Consider the following 23859-nt stretch of genomic DNA (forward strand, 5'->3'; position numbering starts at 1 on the left):
ATTTAATTCAAATCTATTTAGCCATTTTGTTATATTATTAAGTAACAGTAAGTAAGGTAATATAACAAACATCCAAATATTGGTGTAAACTTTTATATTTACAATATTAATACGATAGTAGAACTGGTAGGATTCTATTACATATTCAAAATTTTCATCATCTGAATAACAGACACAAACCCATGTTGTACCATGACTTAGTATAAATAACTAATAATAATATTAGTATACCATAATTCCTTATGAGACCACAAAACGTCCATATTAGATGCGCCTGTCGATGCATAGCATGCTAATATGTTTCCACCCTCAGACATGAATCAAAATGTAACAGCCATCGTGTACACAGTGAGAAACTAAGTAACAGTGATCGATAACTTATGTTAACTCCAGCTTATAACAAGATATTTGCTAAGAAAATTCATATACGGCAACAGGTTTGGTTTATAAACGAGTAAAATGGTATTAAGTCCGCAATTTATATTTCCTAAGTGTATCAAAGTTTAATATTTAAATAAAAAAAAATTGATAATAATGAACACAAAATATAAGAACTAATTCACATGTTTTTTTTTTTTTAATAACGATTTCAATAAAATATGTGAATTAACTCCTTAAAACAATCCTTAAATTCAACTTTTTATTTTTTTAACTACTTATTTTTAATATAAAATTCAAAATTAACAGAAAACGTTTAGCAAAATAAATAATTAATGATTGTATTAAACAAATGTAACAAAGTTGAAATTGTAAAATGATTATAGTCAATCTACTAATAGCTCGACTCCTTAAAAGCTTCTGCTATTTGTGACACTTTAGACTTTATATACCAGTTTTACTTTTAAACGACTTATCTAAATGTTCTTTGACAATTACTGGAGAATATAAAGTAAGTTTATGTTCTATTACACTATATTAGCTTGTACCTACCGTTTAAATATATTTTCATTATGGTATGAAAATTTGAATGTTGTTTATTAGGAAAATTATTACTTTCACATAGTCTACTCGTATACTATATTAACTAACAAAGATTTGATTATTTGTTTGTAATGTATAAACTCAAAAACTATTAAATGGAATTTAAAATTTTTTTAACTTTAGAAAGCTAATTATCAGCCATAGGCATAAGCTTCATTATCGTCACCATCATCATCAGCTTTCTACTCTTATCCCAAGGGGGCTGCGCTTATATGATCCCACATATATTATTTTCAAAATTTATCTATCTACCCATGCGATGTCGGGCTGAATCGCTAGTTTTAAATATACTTGTAGTAATAAATCTAAACTTGAAAAGTTTATTAATACTACTTACTTAGTATTATCTAATTACTTACTTGGAATGGATTGATAACAAAATCCTTTCGAAAATACCACCATTTTATTTCATTAATTAATGTAATCAAGATTATTATGTAAATTAATTAATAAAGTATTGTATAATTCAATTAATTTATTATTATACAATATAATTAACATGTTGTTATGTAATATAATTAATTGTTTATTGCAATCATTACTTTTTTTTTATTTAGAAACTCCAAATACAAATTAAGTCGAAATTTATTTCTCTTCATTGAACCTAACTGTAAATACATGTACATTACCAAAATCCACACTCAAAATTAACAGTACTTGTAGATAGGTACTCGTATATTACGTTACGTCTGAAGGAACACCGCGAACTGCAACAACACTGAATACTGGCAAAATTTCAATTGATTCATCATACACGAGCCAACTGAACGTTAGGAATAGACATGACTAATTTACATATTGGTTCTCTATTAGACATCTAAATTGAATACTGGAACTGAATACAGCGACCTAATTAGGGTAGTTACGTATTGATCACGCTAATTCGTGACTCGTATGCATCAGTTTGACAAGATAACAGCAGAATTGTTTATTAGTTGTTATTATTGCTTAAGGAAAGACAGTTCAGATTTAATGCTTAAATTTTAAAACTTAATCTTTGTTATGATATGCAGCGGAATTTTTAAACAATTACGTTATAGGATATATCATGAACACAACTGCAACTGAATTAAGTATTAATTACTTTCATTGCTATATACATATCTTACCTTAATTGCTCACAGTTCAGCATGAATACAATAATACTATAGTATAAAGAACGACTATCACTTTCCACACATGTTATTTATAAATGAAAATATTTTTAAAATACATAATCCAACATTTGAAAATCATAAATATTAAGTAGGTCCCTCAGGCATTTTCAGTAACGCCAAAGTAGAAACACTATCAGTTTCATAGAATAATTAAAAATTGTATCCCAGAAAAAAAACACCGACTTCATGTGACAAAAACTGTTAATTTAATCTAAAAACTAAACAATTGAATTTGATAAAATCTGCATGGGACTTATTTGTAAATATATCCTTTTAAATAAAAAAAAATCAAATCTGTTTAGAATTAAAGGATTTATGAGGTAACAAAAATAAAAAAATACGACCGAATTTAGAACTACCTTCTTTTTTAAATCGTTTGAAAAGAATTCCAGCTACTTACTATAACTAAATGTATTACTTTTTAAAACGTCACGTGAATGCTATCCAATATATTATAAACTACTTAGCAGCTTCCTCTTCTAAAATGCATTAGGAATATACGGTTAATGCATATATAAATTTAATTAACAAGTCACATAGTTGCCGACTTCATCAACGACTGATCAACCTAATGGAATAGCTGGCGCAATCAAGAGATTGAAATCTATATTATGATTTTGTTGGTTTCGTAACTACTCACGCGTTTAGAACCATTGTTCATACGACTGTATATCTTATAGAGTTGATATTTCCTATTTAGTACTATTTATTTTAGAAGAATAAAAAAATTTAAAAAAATTTAATTAAAAGTAAATTTTAGATTTCTTTTCAGCTCAGACATGCTCAGGTGTAAAAGATCGAAAAGAGAAAAAAATATTACTTGTTTTGTCTATTTACCTTTTTTTTAATATGTATTCTTTTATATCTTTCTTTGTTTATGTTTATCATTATCGTATCAACCGCTAACTGTCAACTGCTGAACATAAGCCTTCCCCATAGAGTTTTGCCAGTAATTGAGTTTGGCCAGTTATGTTTTAAGTGATGTTTTAAGATATATATATATATATATATATATATATATATATATATATATATATATATATATATATATATATATATATATATATATATATATATATATATATATATATATATGTTGTTATTTGTGTACTAATTAAATAGGTAAATCCAATTAATTACATATCGATCTACCTTTTTAAAAAATCTGTGAATATAGTTATTCTTATTTCTATATATTTTTTAATACAACATATAATATATTAATACAATATTTTTAATGCAAACAATCTGACGGCCCACTTGATTGGATGCGGTAACTGTCGCCTAGACATGAAGAGTACCATGGATATAATATACTGTTTTGCCCATAATACCCTCCATGCGTTACCATTCCTAATGAGTAAGGTATTATCCCTCTGTACCCTTTAAATTCATTGCTATATCCCACCCTTCAGACAGATACACAGCCATGCAACCACAACTGCTTCACAGTAGAAACACGAACGTGACAGAGGTACCTAAGCAAACAACTTTTATACAAAGTCTCTCTCTGGTATATAATATTGCAATAAAGTTTGCTATCTTAAAAACTTACCTTTTTTTTTACTCCTTTTCGTTACCTTACCACTTTTCTTCTTGACCTTTCCCTTTTTTCACCCCGTATAATATCTATGTTTTGTATTACAAGTCTTGTCGTACAACAGAAAAAGTTTCACCTTTTATATTACTAGCAAATCGCGACCTGACAATATTCGGCCGAAGCCAGTAGGACCAGCCACAATTTACTTTCCCCAGCGCTGTTGGCGGCAAACTTTTTACATTATAGTGTTACTAGCCGTTGTCCGCGGCTAAGCTCGCGCGAACCTATCACCTTCTACTTCCATGAGAATTTAAGGAATTCTCTTCTTAATAGTTATAACCCATGCTCAAGTATATGGTAGAATTAAAAAATTTACTTAGGCGGCAAAAAATATATGAATAAAATTATATAAATTTCTTAAATATATTCTGAGTTAGACTTATTAAGTAGTATCTATACGAAAGAGTATGCTTTTAGATTTATACTCGTAAAATGCTTTCTTTATCTGACAGTTTGTTTGACAAAAATTTAGAACCGAGTTTATTATTAAAATTGTATGGCAATGCCATTGACATTCTATTATGCGTCGCGGATTCTATTCTGGCAATTTTGTTTTTTTACATTAACCTAATTCTAGATGATTTGGGTTATATACTTAAGTCTAACTATTTATATACTTAAGTTAGAATGAACATTATCGTTCAAATCGCAATACCTCAAAAACTAAAAACGAATATATGTATTCCTTGTACATAATAATGCAATGCCAACTGTAGTTATTCTAAGAGAAATTCTTGATAAATCCCAGAGCACGAGTTCTTCGTCGTGGAAGTTATAAGAATCAACTAGATAGTACTTAATCCTACTAATACCTTAAAAGTGAAAGTTTGCAAAGATGTTTAAAGATCAGAATAGAATCATAGACTAAATTTCGCAGTAAAGTGGTTTGATCATAGAACTAGGTTATAACAGTCTTTATTTATTTTTTATTTAAATATTACTGTATAACTTAAAACATCAAAATAAACTAGTAACCTAGCCACATACTACTATAGTATATACACATATAATAGATCGAAATGGTAGCTTTCTATGCAAATTTATTCTATAATATATAACATCTGTGTGGCCCCGGCACAGAATGGGTCACCCCTTTCTTTTTCGAAGGTGTCATACGGGAACTTAATAGTCGAGTGATAATCAGCAGCGTCCCTCTTAAAACATCACCTTTTTCAAGTTCAAAAGGTTTTGAAAAACATCGCCTGTTTCAAGAGGTTGCTAACCCGCCTGCCAAATGTGACAACCACTGCCAAATCCCCCCAATTGTAAACTACCATAAAGAACGGTTTCGTTCCTTATGTTCAACTGTAGACAATAACGGCTAATGTAATCATGATGAATCATCATTGATGATGATATAACATCCTGTATTTATTAGGACATATTGTCACATAGGATAGCCTAAATCGTGTAATAATAAATTTAAAGATTTACATAGATTTTTATGGTAGATGAAGATAAGTGAATATAGATATCGAGCAGAGACTAAAATTAACTCTAATGGTTATATAGACCGTGATCTACCAGAGAGAGATGTCAAGAATTACTGGAATTGGCGAGCATGAATTATTTACGTTAGCGAATAGAAACAAGAGATATATGGCCTTTAGCACTATTCCAACAACCCACCTCGCATGAAAATGGATAATAATATTTCTATTACTATGAAACTCGCTATATCACTTAACCTTATTATATTTAATTAGATAGAAGATTTATCTAAAAATACACACGTATTCCTGTCTTCCACGTGTAATAATTACTAATCACTTGATTTACAGCTCTATGTATTCATTAGTGAGTCAGTGTTCTGTAGACAGCAATCAAGATATGTTAATATGCCTCTTTGATATTCAAAGTCGTATGCAGATGTTCCCTCTTTATGGTCATTGTCAGAGATATCTTGACCACTGCATCCGACAGCCATAATTTAGTACTGTGGGTGTTCGCGTTTGGGGCTGGCGGGTAAATTAGTGCCTCTTATGTTCTCTCACCCATATTGTATTTGATGTCGAAGGTTTGGTTTAATTGAGTTCCTATAAATAGTCTTTATCTGGCGATTTGTATGTACTGACTGATTGTTAAACAGTATGTATATGTACACCCTAAATATATATACATATCAGACGAAGTATCGAGAGTCAATAATTAAGATTGTGTGCCACAGTTATGTATACTTAAATTATGGCAAAATTAGTTATTTTGGTTTAAAATTTCTGAACTGGTTTTTGATAAAATTTCTATGGGATCAATCAGGTAAAAATTCAAACCAATCCAATGAATAATAATTTCCCAACTGACAGAGTTATGAGGTAACAAATATTAAAACATACAAGCGAATTGAGAATTTCCTTCATTTTGAAATTGCTTGAAAATCGGTCATAATAGTCATGTATATAATAAGGTTTATATATATCATAATGAGTTATTACTATATATGTATTCTGATATCCCTGTTTAGGCAAATATAAATAAACTATTTTCAGCAAAGTGTTTCTATTAATATACTGATATACCTATATAATCAAGAGGTGCACGTGATACCTAAAGCCGAGTTCACACGGCAGCACCTTTGTTCAATAAATCGCTGCTATATTCAGTTCTATGAAGTTGTTTGTCTGTTATCATTAGGTTGTCTATATATATCCGTGAATATCATTAGAGTTCAGTTGACTCTGCCGGGCCAATAGGGAAACTCATAGATATTTAAATGAAAGATGATGAATAATGTCGAGCGTTTTGTATGGGAGCCGGATGTCGCCGCTCATCTATCGTGTTATGACAAATGTCAACTCAATATAATCTTTCAATCTAAGGATTAGATAAAGATTTTTAACGATTAGATAGCATTGATATTAATCTATAAATCGATATCGATATACATTGTGAACCGTAACCCGCGCGATTGTAATGACTACAAAATGCTTATTAATAGTATTCTGCATTATATGTTTTTCATTACAATTTATACTTATTAAGCAATATTATAAAGTTCAACTACGCTCTGAACTTTAGTAAGTTTAATATCGAAACAATCTAACACGAATTTAAATATTGATAAATGTCTTGAACATACGTCAATCACTAAGCTCGATTACTAAACAATTTTGACATTTAAATATAGAATACTGTTAAAAATAAATTAAAAATAGTTATAAATAATATAAGTAGTTTAAACTAGAATGTTATTAGGAAATGGTGCAGATCTTCTCTAACGACCTTCGCGGAAAGTAACTAACGTGTGTATGCAAAAAAGTTGGTCAATTCGCTCTTACATAAGCGTCAGACGTCATGCGTTATTAGCTATATACTGAAAATAAAATTATATCTTGTGTAAAAAGCATTAACATTCCCTCGATGTTTTACACTATTATATCAATGTCGGAGTTAAATCGAAAATAAATAATACTAACTGTATCCGTAGACTTTTCCCACGTGAATTAATAAATAAATTACCGTATGATATTGTAGGATACAATTTATATATGTCCTAAATTTCGTTTAAATTCGTTCAACCGTTTAAACATGTACAATGCCACGATTTCGAAACTCGATCACTACAATGTCGGGAATGAAATTCCATGGCTAAGTAAACTCATTATGTATGTGTTTATATATATATATATATATATATATATATATATATTATATATATATATATATATATATATATATATATATATATATATATATTGGTATTGTTTTATGCGCCCAGATATATATGGATTTTCTGCTTAATAAAATAGTTTGTATTTTTAGCAGCTCTAAATTGGGGCTTTTAGCCGTTCCCAATCAGAAAGTTTATGTAATCTTGATCCCTTGTAATCTTAACCTAACTTCATTATTTTAAGATATTGCCTATTTGAGAGAATACTTTCAACAACTAAAACTAAAATACATCACGTCACTAAATGATCTAAGAATAATCTAAATTTCTGTTAAATAATAAATCATTTTTTCGCCTGTGTCTTATAGAAATCATTAAATATTTAATGACAATATACTACAACAGGGTGTGTAGGGAGGCTCAACGACGCCACATTCATAAATCCGTAGAAAATGGTGATGCAGCAAAAGTTTGGAAATTTCTTAAGTCATTAGGGGTTGGTAAGAGTCATAACGATAATCCTGGTAATCTTGATGTTGAGTGTCTTAATAATCATTTTTGTACTTCTACTGTCATGGACAGCAATGTAAAATCTAAGACATTGCACTATCTTTCATCCACTATCGCCCCTAATTGTACTCCTTTTATTTTTGATCAGTTGACCGATTGTGATGTTGAAAAGAGTTTACGGTCTATATCGTCAAACGCCATTGGCACAGATAGCATTAGTCGTAATATGATTTTACCTATCCTTGATATCCTTTTACCCACCATTACCTTACTTTTCAACAATTCCCTGTCCTCCGGTTTCTTTCCTTCAGCTTGGAAAGCAGCTTTCATAATCCCTCTACCAAAAAAGAAACTTCCTTCCTCGTTCTCAGATTACCGTCCAATTTCTATACTCCCTTTTCTATCCAAAGCCTTAGAACGCCTTGTCCAACAAAAACTTAACTTTTACCTATCAAGAAACAATCTCTTAAATCCTCTTCAATCTGGTTTCCGTCCTGGTCATAGTACGACTACTGCTCTTATTAAAATTTCTGACGATATCCGTTTTGGCATGGAGAATTCTCAATTAACGGTCTTAACATTATTGGACTTTAGCAATGCCTTTAATACTGTTGATTTTGATATTTTGTTAGGATTGCTAACCTCTCTCAACATATCTCCAACGGCAATTGACTGGTTTCGTAGTTACCTGTTTGGACGTCGGCAACGTATTCGCATTGATGACGTTTTATCTTCTTGGTGCCATACATCAGCTGGCGTGCCGCAGGGTGGCGTCTTATCTCCTCTTCTATTTGCCTTATTTATTAGCACTATCACTTCGAAACTTCAATCTTCCTACCACCTTTATGCAGATGATTTACAGATTTACTCTTTAGCCCCTCTGGTTGATATCTCTTTAGCAATATCTACTGTTAACGCCGATCTGGAACGTATATCTGCCTGGAGTAAATCTCATGGTCTTGTTATAAACCCCTTGAAGACACAAGCCATTATTATTGGGAGTCCCATACTTATTTCCAAAATTTCCTCGACCAGTCTTCCGCTTGTGGTTTTTGATGGGGTTATGATAGATTACCAGAAAAAAGTAAAAAATCTTGGCATTATTTTTGATAACACTTTGTCATGGTCTCCACAAATCTCAGTAAAAAAATGTTTGCTGCAACTTTTTAACACCAAACCACCCAGTTAACACCAAAATTGCGCTCGCACACACCTTACTCCTACCCATTCTTGATTATGCCGACTCATGTTATTTAGACCTCACCGAAGAGCAATTAAACAAGCTTGAGCGTCTCCAAAATTTATGTATCCGCTTCATATTTGGTATTCGCAAATATGATCACATTTCTCAATTTCGTACTCAACTCAAGTGGCTCTCTATCCGTTTTCGTCGTAATCTGCATATCCTGTCTCTTCTTTACACAATCCTTTTTAATCCTGCTGCTCCTGATTATCTAAAAGACCGATTCTTGTTTCTCAGTGAGGCTAATGATCATACTTTACGCAGTGTCAATAACCTCCGACTTAAATTTCCCACTCATTCTTCTTCCTTTTATTCTAAATCCTTTACTGTTCAGGCAGTTCGTCTATGGAACTCACTACCTACCTCTATTCGGTGCGCTCAAACTCTTACTAGCTTCAAAACCTCTGTTAAATCTTACTACCTCTCACTTTAGTACTATTTTCCTGTATTCTCTCTTCGTTTTCCTTCGTCATTTTTTTCTGTTGTATGTATGCTGTTAAGTATGTGTATGTTATGTATATATTTAATTGTGTATATATTATATATGTATGTGTATATATGTATGTATGTATCTATATATGTTTGTATATGATAATATTTATATAATAGTGCGCCACCTACTCTTTGTCTTTTTCTCAATGTCCTCTACCCAAAGGTTGTCTGGAAGAGATTGCTTAGCGATAAGGCCGCCTTTTGTATCACTTCTCATTAATATTTACTGTATTTGTTATTTCTCTTTTTATTTGGTGCAATAAAGTGTAAATAAATAAAAATAAAAAATAAATATATTATCATGTCCCTCAGTTTTAGTATTATTTATGATGATACTCAGACAAGCTAACAGCCTACAAGATGGAAAATAAATGGAGATAATAGATATGAAATACAAATACAAATACAAATACAAATAACTTTATTTTGTTTGAAAAATGGTATAAAAGATGGAATATAATATTTAAATATTGATCACATTTTTCACCAGAATCTGGCGTACAAAATTTATTTAATTGTTCCACTATACTATGCTAATACTATTTTACTTAAATTGTCATATTAAATAAATGTCAATATATTTACGTATTAATAATAAATTATACAGGTTACAAATTACAGTCATTTCACAAATTACAAATTACATTAATTGAGTCATATATTTAAGATTTAAAGTATTCAAAATATTCATTAACCGAGTAAAAACATTTTTCTATCAGCCATCTTTTTAGTTTTTTTTTTAAATATATTTAAGGGTAATGTTTTTATTTCGTCCGTTAATTTATTATAAATGCTTATTGTCATACAGTAGGCATTTCTACTATACAAAGTTGTAGTTTTATAAGGTAGTACTAAGTTTTGAGGATTTCTTGTGTTAAAATTACAGAGATCACTTTTCTTTTTAAATAAATGTAAATGTGTTTTTGCGAATATGCATACCTCATATATATATTTACATGGGACAGTAAGTATATTTAGCTCCTTGAATAATGATCGACAAGATGTACGTGAGTCAACGTTACAGATCGCCCTGATGCATTGTTTCTGTGATATAAGGGCACGGCTTGCATAATACGAGTTACCCCACAGAAGTATAGCATATCTCAAAATAGAGCTGACATAACCATGGTATGCCTGTAAAGCTGTTTCTTTATTGCTAATTCTTCTTAGTCGCCAGAGAGCATACGCGAATGAATTTACTTTATTGCATAGTTTATGAATATGATCAGCCCAGGAACATTTATCATCCAATGAGACACCTAAAAAAGTTGTTTGTGAACTTTCTTTAATTATATTGCCTGCAAAAGTTACATTCAGTGGTTGTTTTGTCCCGTTTTTATTAATAAATTGAATATATGTAGTTTTATTATAATTAATGTTTAAGTTATTACTCTTTAACCATTTTATTATTTTACTTATTGTTCCATTTATTTCATTATTATATGTTTCAGTATCATTGCATGGTATCACAACGGACACGTCATCAGCAAACAGTGTACAGTTATACTGTGTAACATGGGGCAAATCGTTAATGTAAAGCAGGAATAACAAGGGTCCTAGAATACTACCTTGTGGTACGCCATTTTTGTTGACTTTTATGGATGATTTGTACCTGCTAATTTCCATGCTTGAGTCAAGTTTTGATATTTCTACATATTGTTTTCTATTGTATAGATAACTGTTTATCCATTTATTGACCAAACCTCTTATTCCATACATGTAGCATTTATGGACAAATTTTTTGTGGGACACTGAGTCAAAGGCCTTACTCATATCAAAAAAGACCGCTGTGACATAGATTCGTTTGTCCAAACAAGACAAAATGTTGTCCATGAGAGAAAAGGCTGCTGATGTTGTTGATTTACCTTTTTGAAACCCATTTTGTTCCGATTTGATCAATTTATATTTATCCAGAAATTTCAGCAATCGATTAAACATTATTCTCTCAAATATTTTTGACAAATTCGGTAAGAGAGATATTGGCCTGTGATTCCCTACTTCATGGATATTTCCTTTTTTTGGTAGCGGTCGTACAATAGAAATTTTTAAGGCTTCTGGGAAAATTCCCGTACTAAATGAAAGGTTAATTAAATAGCTCAACACTGGTGCAATCTCTTTCCTACATGCCTTTAATATCATTATCTGAATTTCATCGCAACCGGTCGATTTCGTGGATTTCAGAGATTGAATGATTTTAATAACTTCAGACTCATCTGTAGGGCATAAAAACATACTAACATGGTTTGATTGCATATTTGTAATGTCATCATTGTTAGTTGTGTCCGAATTTATCATGTCAATATAATAGTTATTAAATGTGTTTGCAATGTCAGTGGGATTTTCAATTATGTCATCATTGATTATAAGTTTGTCAATATTATTACTAGCAGGATTTTTTTCCATCCTATTTTTTATTATGTCCCATGTAGTTTTACATACATTATTAGATTTTTCAATATATTTCATATTAGTTAATTTTTGTGCATGGTTAATACATCGTTTCAGAAGTTTTGAATATTTCTGATATTTCATTTTTGTATTATTGTTTGCGTTTTTATAATATGTAAAGCGTAATTTTCTTTTAGTAATTACAGAATTTTTCAAACCTCTTGTTAGCCAGTTTGTATATTTTTTCTGTGGCTTGACTTTAATTTTTATTATGGGAAAACATAAGTAGTAAAACATTTTGAAAGTATCATAGAAATTTTCAAATGCAATTTCCATGTCGGTTTCTTCATAGACATTTGTCCACGATAGACTAAGTAGGCACTCGATAAATTTGGAAATGTTTTCTGGACTGTAATCCCTTTTTTTATAATACCAGAATTTAGGCATTTCAACTTTATTTATTACGTCAATCGTAAGCGATTGTGCAGTCTCATGATCTGATAATCCTAAATTATGCACTTCACTTTTACCTTCAGATATATTACTGAGTATCTGATCTAAACATGCCTTTTTTCGTGTAGGATTAGTTATGTGTAATTTAAAATTGTAATTTGCTGCAATTCTTTTTAATTCAATTGTGTCATTTGAATTTTTTAAAGTGTCTATATTTAAGTCACCAGTTAAAATTATTTTATATTTTGTTTTGTGTTTCAGTTTTTCTAATAACTGTTCAAATTTTTTAAGGAATATTGTAACATTTGATGTTGGAGTTCTATAGATGCATATCACAATACATTTTATATACGAGATCTCTATTCCGCAACACTCAAAAACATAATCCTCACAAAACTCTTTCAAAAAAGTTAATTCTTGTGTCGAAATATGACAAGAACACAATATACAGACTCCACCTCTTTTTTGATGGCTTCTCGAATATGACGTTTGAAGACGATATCCTGCAATATTTATATTACCTTCACTACCTTGTTTAATAAACGTTTCACTAAAACATAATATATCGAACTCTTTATTCTTTTCTGATAATTCTACTAATGTAATTTCTATTAGTTCTTTTTTGGTAAGTATTCCAGCGATGTTTTGATGAAAGACAGTAAAGGACTTGCTGTTGTTATTCACGAAAAATATTCTTTTCAATACGGTGCGATGTTATGCTTGAATTATGCTTTGGTATATAATAATTAGTAATTAATTTTTGAATTAATTTAATTGAAGCACCATGGATATCGCAGTGTATACTATGTTACCCATGCTACCCACGAACTATACTGTTAATCCCACGTACATACCTTATAATTTCACTGCTATGTTACTGCTCTACAAACTGAAACACAGCCATTCAAGTACAGCTGCATTACAATAGATCAATGCTAAAAATGTCGAGTTGAAGGGCGACACTGGGAGCACTGTATGTACACGACGGTCTACCTACAAACCTAGTGGCAATAACACGGCGGACGAAGAAGAAGACTACGGAGACCAGCCGATCATATCCGAAGAGTTCCGAACGCCGTCTTTCTTATCTGTGACGATGCCGCTACACGCTTTCAACAAGAACTTACAGCTCGTTCAGCAAGTCGGGGTAAGCAGTCAGGCTTGTTCTCACGTCACAGTCGCTCATGACTAAGGATCACGAATTGATACCGAAACTAATCAAGCTTTTTCTATCTAATTACACGTAAGTTAAACCGTTAGTTATTACAAATAAAATATAATGTTATTAAAACATAACTGTTAATAGAAAACTTTTTTCTAACGTAAATCTGTGTATACTAAAACAAAGGCTTCATTATCAAAGATCAAGATTGCGCACTGGATGTTGAAGGAAAGAGACAAATCTATTTTATAGTATCACTACATCTCGTTCTACTATTTAGTAGTTTAGTTATTTAGTAGTCTTGGTAGTTGTTCCGAAGTCGAATGGCCGGTTTTATGAGCAGTGCAGATGTCAGTACTTGCTTGCTGAAGTTATCAAGAGTAGGTAGCTATTCGAGACATATGTCACACTTAAGTTTGATTTGTATATACAAAAAATATGTAAAAATATTGTAGCCTTATTAAATATATGTCATTAAAAGTAATTAAAAAAATTATTAATTAAAAATTACACACAATTATTATAACATGTAAACTTTAGCGAGCAAACGAATTCTAATCATGTTATCTTCTGATATTAGTATTTCATTAAGATTAAATTTTTATTGATAAAAATATAATATCAATATTTTATTGTTTAGCCAATATATTGTATATATAAAACTATTTAGGATACAGGTTAGATTAAGGCATTCATTATCTACTTACTACTACGCATATTCGTAAACTTTCTCCATATTTTTTTCCTTAAGAAAGTCTCCCAAACTACCTGCTTATAGTACTCTACAATACATTAAGGTCCTCGCACCAACTACTGAGTCTATAATGGATTTGTCTATACGAGATCACCATTTGAAAACTTAACTTCAACATCAATTATCTATACTTTGAACTATATATTCAGTCGATCGAGAACTAACGAAAAATTCAGCAACTCTATCTCGACTAATTTAAAATAGTTTAATCTCTAAATGTACACGACAGAAAATCTATTTATAAGAACCGATATGCTATGTCTACCATTTCCCTATAGAGATCATTTATTAGATACTTAATTATAATCTTTAAGATAATTAAAAAACAAATACTTTTAAAGAATAAAAACGATTTAATAAATACTATAAAACCACCATACTTAATATAAAAAAATTGCTGTCTAAGCCTATTATTGGAACTGCGGTGAGGTCTATGTGAGAATCTATTGTATTTATTTCAGGAAACCATTAGCAGATACACAAATTAATCTCCTATAATATTCTGATTTAGAATAAGCCGTCCTATTGATTAATCTGAAGGCAGAATATTACAGAGATCAAGGATATGAACTAAGACTAGTAAAGTGATGTAAACTCAGTCAATTGATTGATTGAATGCAATTTGAGAGTATCCGATATCTGATTTATTAATTAATGTTTAAAACATTTATTATTCTCACATGAAGATTGGTAATTATAGTGTAGTCGTATAAATAGGACTGAGAAATTCTGCACACCATAGAACGCCTTCATATTACTTATCTATACTAATATATATAATGAAAGTGTTTGTTAGAACTAGCTAATCTTTACATCGATAGTTGTAAAAATTTGCGATTGGTAAATCAAATTTGAAAAATCTTTTCGCATTTCATTGCTCAATTCTTGAGGAAAGTAGATGTAAACTATTCAATATTACGAACGAAGCTGTGGAATATAGATATTATTAAACAAAAAATAGCCAATTTTTCAAGTAGTACATACTCGTATGACATAAAATATGCCAATAGATCAATGTGAATATAGAGTACTCATGTCTCAATGAAACAAAACAGTCGACGTCATACCTATGCATTCATCTGCCTTTTTGAGGTCGGTACAAAATGTTTTCCTTTATCATTGATTCTTGTCAGCTGTCATACCCGTGTTCACTGTCCGGTTATGCATAATATTATATTTTACACAGAAATACAAGACAACATATAAGTGCACGAGATGAGGTACCTAAGAACAAGGAATAACATAGAAGGAATGATACAATGAAAACTGCAAGACATATGGTTGCTCCTTTCTTCTTATGCAAATATAATTAGTAAAAAGAGGATGAAAGATACACCATCAGTTGCTATTTTTCTCAATTCATGGCAAGCTAGTGTATAGAAAATGTTTGATATGTAAATTATTTATCAATGACAAATTTTACATTACTAGATTATATATTCGACACAGTTTATGTAGAAAGTACGCAACCAGGTTGTATCTAAATTTGATAAGGTTATACGACCTTATAACATTTTCTATACACTAATCAACTACGATTTGACCAAAATAGCAACTGATGGTGTATCTTTCGTCCTCTTTTACCAATTATATTTGCATGAGAAGAAAGGAGGCAATCATATGATTTACAGTTTTTATCATTCCTTATTTGTAATTCCTTGTTCTTAGTGTGATACTATATAAACGTCAACACATGTATTAAATTGCTAGTTATCCAATATATAGATATCCGACTAGTATCGGCAATATCGTAATGGGTGATGGCCTTTTTTCGCCCTAAATCTCTATAGGAACCCAATATTGACCATACCTAGGAAACGAATGTGACGTAGGGCCTATTGTTAAATATAATATTGGTCATAACTGACGACATAATTTTTGTATGCCTGTCATGTTTTTATAAAAGTTAGTTTTACTTCTGAATGCCATATCGATTAATTGCGATATTATCCCATTACTATTATAAGTGCGAAAGTTTGCAAAGGTGAATAGATGGATGATTGTTACTATTTTACGCAAAAATTATTGACTGATTTGAATGAAATTTGGCACACAAGTCGGTTATATTTCTAACTTAGAACATAGGATATTTTATATACTGAATTACGGGCAAAATCATCAGATACAGCTATATTATATTTACCAGAGGGAGACTTTGTACAAAATTCGATTGCTTGGCTACCTCTGTCCCATTCGTGTTTCAACCGTGAAGCAACTGTATTTGCATGGCTGTGTTTCGGTTTGAAGGGTGGGATATGGCGTGAATTTACTGGGTACAGAAGAATAACACCTGAGTCCTCAGGAATGGCAAATGCATGGGGGTATCATGGGCGAAACAGTATACTCTGTTATGTCCACGGTACTGCTCATGTCTATAGGCGACGGTTACCACTTTCCATCAGGTGGGCCGTCAGCTTGTTTGCCATTCTAAGTAGTATAAAAAAAACCTGTGGTACATCGGCTATTTGAATTGAACAATACCTATGTACATACATAGGTATGCATGTTGTACGCAAAATTAAAATGTTAACTTCTTACGTATATCAGCAGCAAGCAATGAAACTAGTTTCAGTATTTTAGCACTTTTAGTAGACTAAATTATATTGTAGCGTATCTTCTCACGATATTCTCTGTTCGTTGCTTTCAATTTATATCGGGCTCCTTTGTGAGCTCGAAGCTAGATCTGAAACATCGAATTATTCAGACTAGATGAGTCAAGTGGTCAATAAATATTTTAAAGATCTACACTGCAATTTTATAAAGTGAAATCATTTTGCGTCATATTAGTATTCTAGATATTTAAAATATACTTTATGAATAAATAAAAAAAACTAAAAATCCCACGTTTATAAAAATAAATATTTATAATATGGCTTACATGATTTATTTCCCAGTATTTTCCACCTATCCGGTTGTAAAATAAAAAAAAAAAAAGGATTTTTAAATGGGTAAATCAACATTTTTAAGTATCATGCATTACTTCAATGTTTAATTTTTATTTATATAAAATTATTCATTATACGTAGATAAACAAATTTATATTAAAATTTGTTGTTATGCAACTTAGAATGGCAAACAAGCTAACGATATATAGGTAATAATTGAGGTACGTTATCTAGAAAAAAAATACTGTTACCGATAAATGAGTGTCTACAGTTTGATAGTATCATCGAAATCGTCTCAGTCTAAGAAACGATAACATGACCACCTTCCTGATCTTTTGAACAAAGAAAAAAAATTTCTAGTTAATAAAGTTTAATAAGAAAATAAAATCAATAACAAACAACTATCTTGGAACTCGTAAAAACTCCGAAATAAAATTATTACAGATAAATTTCCTTTTTAACTCACTTAACATCATCGTTGGACTTGAAACTGTAGAGAATTCCAATCCAAGGTTGAGTTATATCCGCTATCGAAGCGAGTTCAGCCACTAGAGTGAGCTTTGTTTCAAATTTGCATTTTAAAGAATAGCACAACAATTTTTATCATGTTAATTGTAGCTATTCTATATACTTTAAGTCTTCGATCGAAATAGTATGAGATATGTAATATTAGACGTGAATGTCTGCAGCTATGAACTTAAAGGTAGCATTGAAATATCCACTGCAACTATTCTATCACTGTTAACTCCTTGATCGCAACAGTATGTGAGGTGCAATTTTATACTGTAATGTTGGCAGGTGTAAACTTCGAGCTTCCTTTATTTAAACTTTTATACGGTGCCATTCTTACTGGTTTTATTGTTTGTAAGATTTTTCAGATTTAAATCCACAATGTTCAATGTTGCTTGTACTTGTTTTTATAGTAATGGTAATGCTTAGTGGTACAGAATGACTGATATTATTTTCATTGTTTGATTAAGTATATATATATAATAATAATACTAATACTAAGACATACAGTGTACATTAAGTTAATAACAATGTTAGCAAAGACGAACTTACCTCTAGAAGAGATTTCTTCCAGTCAACCTACACAGTAGCATAGGAAGTAGTGAGTGGGCAAATTTATTCTACAGTAAGAACGTTCATCATATCAGCCGTTAACTGTCCCCTGTTGAACTTACCTTAACTTTAGACTTCTCCCATAAAAGATAGTTTACCAGTAGTTACCATGCTTGACAGGTAGATTGGCAACCACAGTTACATTTTGATGTTGTTTTAATAGAGATGCTGCTGGCCATCCTTGGACCAATAAGTTCACTTAGTCGCCTCTTACGACACCCATAGGAAAAGATGGAAGAAGAGCCCATTGTATGCCGAAGCCACACAGCAAGTATCATATTAATATAATAAAACTGTAACTAGATGATATCTGTACATAGAACATATATAAGAAAAATATATATGAGGGGATAGGATCAATAGAACCTAAAAAAAATTGTATTATCAGAATGTAATTTATGTCTGTCTATATGTTGAATATTAATTGCATTGACGGATGGAATGGATGCGATTTTAACAATTGTGTTTCTGAAGATATAACTTAAAAATTGGTCTTAATAACTAATTTCGAAATAGTCACCTACTTCGAACATCCACGCATACGAAGTTGCAAGCAAAAGCATACATATAGTTACATATAGTTATTGCATACTAGCTAATGGAACTCTTCCAGCATTCCTATGATTTTTTCTTGGCATTAACATATCGGAAATGAGTGAATCCCATTTTCAATATCGCTTTTTAGTCGAGCATTTTCGTAAATCCATACCGTCTAGACAAATCGAGTAATTCTGTAATCGATTAAGTCGGTACACTGCGATACGTTGAACATATTATTCTATATACTAAATATACTTACTACTTATGTGGGGTAGACAGCTATAAACGCTAACTTGTTCACTTACGAGTAGATGTCGTCACGGAAACTCATTAGCAAGGAGCCAGTTTAAACTAACCTTGTGAAACTATTAACTGAGTAATGTTCGAAACAAATTGACGTGTGTATTCTCGAGTGATTAATGAGTATTTCGAGTTGTCAATTCGAACTAAAACTATTGCGTTCCAAAAAAAACAGCGACTTTATTTATATAGCTGTGCCTGTGATGAGGCATTTCGTCAGGACGATGAGTAAAACACAAAATAACCTTCGTTGCTGTTTTGACCGGATACCTCTCAGGTATGTAGTCTATTAAATTATATACTTATTTACTAACATAATTTTAAGTCAGTAACAAAATGTATCTTGTTATCTGATATTAAATAAATTAGAATTTATATTATGACTAAATTAATAACCGCAGTACCGACGTAGGAGAGAATCAGTTCGGAAATGGAATCAATAAATCAGAATCGCATAAATCATTGTTTGCTCACTTATGCATATCAATTTCAAATTTTACAAATCCTGGATATAATGCTCAGGACACACAGCGTCATCTAGTTCGAAGCAGATGAATAATCAACATCTAAAAAATATATTTGAAATTTGATAAATTTGAATTTGAGCTACGACTAAATTAGTAATAAAACGTTGTGTGATTATATAAGTATATATATATATATATCTTAGAATACAAGCGTCATGATAGTTCGCCTATAGCAGATAAAAAATCAACATCTAATAAACATATTTAATATTTTTTTAAATTCCATATCTACTTATAATACATAAAGACAGCTCAGACCAATATACTTATGAATAGAAAATATTTGTATTGTCGAAGATCAAACGGCAGCCATCAACTATAAAATCAAAATATTGAGGTAATTTTTACTAATATTATAAATATGTGTACTAATATATGGCCGTGTGGTCCCGGTATAGAATAGGCCACCCCTTCCTATTCCGTGGATGTCGTAGGAACTGACTATGGGAAGGTAAGGGATGGGCAGCAGCGTCCCTTTTAAAACATCTCAAAAACCTGACTGCGGTTGCCAATCCGCCTGCCAAGCATAGTAACTACTCGTAAAACCCCCCAAGGGAGACTTATATTCAGCAGTGGACAGTTAAAGGCTGATATGGTAATGATGATGATTATAAATGTGAAAGTGAGTTTGTTTGTTACCTCTTGATGTCTCAACCAATGATTATATTTGGTATTAACATACTTTATTCAATGAAGTAGTAGTCTATGTCCTTATAGACTATTTTTTATGCAGGTCAATACCGATCACGTGGACGAAGTCGCGAGTAAAAACCAATATTTTTATTAAGTTTTATATTTTTATTAACGTCAATTGACGTCAAAAAACGAGGTTCTCTTTTCAGTTGTATTTTTTTATCCAAAAATCTATATTTACTGACTCGTTCTATAAAATTTTTATTAAAATTGGATCAGTAACTTTTAAATCAAAATAACTTGTTGTGTCACAATTAAATTTTTTTTGTGAAACACAGTCTTATATAAAATAATAATATTACATTACTATATATTTCGCAATATTACATACATATATTATTTTACCATCTACAGCTACCTAATTTTGTAGGCATGAGAACACTTCCCAAGTTACTCACTACAATAATGGCTAGAGTCCTCAAAACAGTGCCTACAAAGGTTCTATCCAGCGAGGTGATTAGTTCGCCGCCAACTTTATCTCACGAACTTGATATTAATACTCTCCAATTAAGTTGTACAACTTCCTTATCAGTAAGTACTTAACTGAGCCCACAAGAACATTTAGATAAACACACCTGTAAATTATATATAGTGATTCATGCGGTTATCTAATACAAACTGTTTCATTTAAGGAATTTAATCGCTTTGTGTAGTTTCATTATACATTTATTTTATTAGTATTTCAATATACATATAAAATACTTTGTCCTGATTGTCTGAGTCTGGTCTAAATAATCTGTCCATGCATAGCTCTGTTATTGTTGCTAGCTTAAAACTTTTGACATACTATATATTGTAAACTGCGGTAAAATTCGAGGTAAATAACTAGTATAAAATATATACTGAATGATAACTATGAAATAATGTAAAAATAATATATTGAAATTGTTAAGAAGAGTGTGTTTTTTATTTTACTAAACTACTTGTTATTTTGCGAAACTCCATATTACTAGTTACTATTACTAAAATCTCACGCAAGATAATTGTAGTGGAATAAAACAAAACAATTATAATCAACTAACCAGTGAAGTGTTTATGAAATAAAAGAACGTGTAGGGCATTACATCTTTATTGCTTCCGGACTTCCTTATTAATATATTATTTCCTATTATTCCATATTAATTGTGTTTCACAAATAAAAACCTATTTTAATAAACTAAACTACTAAACTGATTTTGATAAAATATCTATTGGAATGATTTATTAATAGATCTTTTTATATAAAATAAGAATTTTTCAAATCAGTTTACAACTAACAAAGTTATAACAAACATAAAAAAAAACACAACCGTATTGAGAAATTCCTTTTTTTAAAGTTATTTGATAAACGAAAAAGTATGCTTTAACATCTCGCCAATTTAGTGCCTATAGTACACAGATGAACCATGTCTTAGTCTATATTAACACCTAAGATTTTCCTAATTACTGGAAAAAAGCCGCGGCATTTCATTGATATACATAAAATTGATATATTTAAAAGCCGAAAAATTGAAAGCAACGCGTAAATGCTGCAGTGCTATTTATCTAAAAGCATTGCGATGTTTTTGAGAATATATACGGTTGACTAGAGGCTCCAATACAAATATGACACGTATTTCGTACATCAATCGGGGAATACCGAAAACTGTGCAGGTAAAACAAACGATACCGTTTATAAAACAAATATTAGTCTAGGCATGAACAGGGCGCTGTCGCCAGGTATTTTTACGATCACAGTAAAAGCCTAGTGGGCGCTGGCAGGAATTCATTTATTTTATTTTCGAAACAGGGGTCTAGTCACGTAGTTGCATGAGTTGCGGAACGTAACCATCGCTGTAAAAACTACAGCGGATCAAGATATTGAATTTATTGTGAACTAAATTATGCCTAGGTATATGATCTTTTTCTTAGAATTCGGTTGAATATGTCATACACCCCTTTTATATAAATAATTCCCTTACATTGTCCTATGGTCCTAGCATAGAACGGGCCATCCCTCCGTTTGTCATAAGTGGCATATAAGGCAACTTCCCTTACACTTAAGAGGGATGCTGCTATCTATTTCTCGACCACTTAATAGTTTTCTTTATTTCGATACAAGGTTTTTAATAATTTCAATCAAATCTGTATACCATGTAGAAACCATTACATTATGTGAATGAATTCATGCATGTCATACTTACCTAAAACGTGCCAAGATTATTTTATTGTACATACTAAAATACTTTATGCAATTGCATACCAAGAACTGTCTGAACCAAACCCCGTTCTTTCAATAAAATATACAAATTTTGTATCTTCATAATAAAAGTAAACAGTGTTCGAAGGATGTTATAAAAATTGAGTGACGACCTCGCCTGAAGCGAGGTTCCGGGGTAACGTTCGCAAAACATAAAGTGTCTTTAGGAAGAAAGAATTTTTCACCAAATCTCTCTCCTAATACTACGTAATAAAGTGCAAATTTCGTTTAATTTCATTTCACTGAACTCCTACATTTTTATAATAGTAGTCCATTCGTCAATTTAAGTACAATATAGAATGGTTTGTTTGTCAACTTGTGACCCTAGTGAACACTATTTTCAAGAATATAAAACTACAAAACTGCATTTCGCATCCCCGGGGAGCAATACATTCCTGTGCTGCCTTCTGGCTACATTTTCGACCCAACTGACACCAATAAACACAATTTTGTATCGATATATTATTGTTATTCAGATAAAATTATCGTTTCACAACATTAATGTTACCAATATTATAAATTTCGTAACTATATTCAATAAATATCAAAAGCTTGACTTTGATATTTATTAAACATTGCACCATGGATATAATACATGCCTTTATTACCAGCATACATCGCTAATTACTATATAGTACAATTGTTTTTTTAAATGCTTGTTAATTTATTTTTGTAAATAATGGCAGCTGTCTAATGTAACCATATTTTTTATATAATATAATGGCAAATGGCAACCATAATCAATTGGCATGAACGACACTATGACGACTTGGCCATGCCGACCATGGGACCCACAATATACCACCAATACTAAAGATAATGTATAAAAAAGTTCACATAAACAATATTCTGCTCTGTATAAAACTTTATACAAAAATCAGCTGTATAGAATAGAATAGAATGGTCCACCCCTTCTTTTCTCGTAGGTGTCATAAGAGGCGACTTAAGGAGGGCGAGGGATTGTCAGCAGCGTCCCTCTTAAGACATCTCCAAATCCTAAATGTAGTTGCCAATCTACTACTAAATTACTAGCAATATTCCCCACCATTTTTCATCAGGTGGGCCATTAGTCTCCTCAATTTTGAGTCGTCTAAGAAAATGAAAACTAAATCGAATGCATTTAGACATCTCAATAAAACTTCTAACGTTGGACATATCTGACACTAAATACCTACCTCTCCACGACTGAGGTCCCCAGAGTAGAACGGAAAGTGGCATTAACTCCTT

The 23859-nt window shown here is 31.1% G+C and overlaps 1 protein-coding gene across 1 annotated transcript in view; it reads left to right on the top strand.

Moving 5' to 3' along the window:
- LOC113519045 (peroxidase-like) overlaps window positions 1-23859 on the top strand; it is a 94550-nt gene that overhangs the window by 39833 nt on the left and 30858 nt on the right. The window contains exon 12 of the mRNA XM_052892549.1: window positions 13360-13578. Coding sequence (XP_052748509.1) covers window positions 13360-13578 — 219 coding nt within the window. The remainder of the gene's footprint in view (window positions 1-13359; window positions 13579-23859) is intronic.

The sequence above is a fragment of the Galleria mellonella genome, unplaced genomic scaffold, assembly GCF_026898425.1.
Source record: "Galleria mellonella isolate WM207_F2 unplaced genomic scaffold, CSIRO_AGI_GalMel_v1 utg159, whole genome shotgun sequence".
NCBI classification, from domain to species: domain Eukaryota; kingdom Metazoa; phylum Arthropoda; class Insecta; order Lepidoptera; family Pyralidae; genus Galleria; species Galleria mellonella.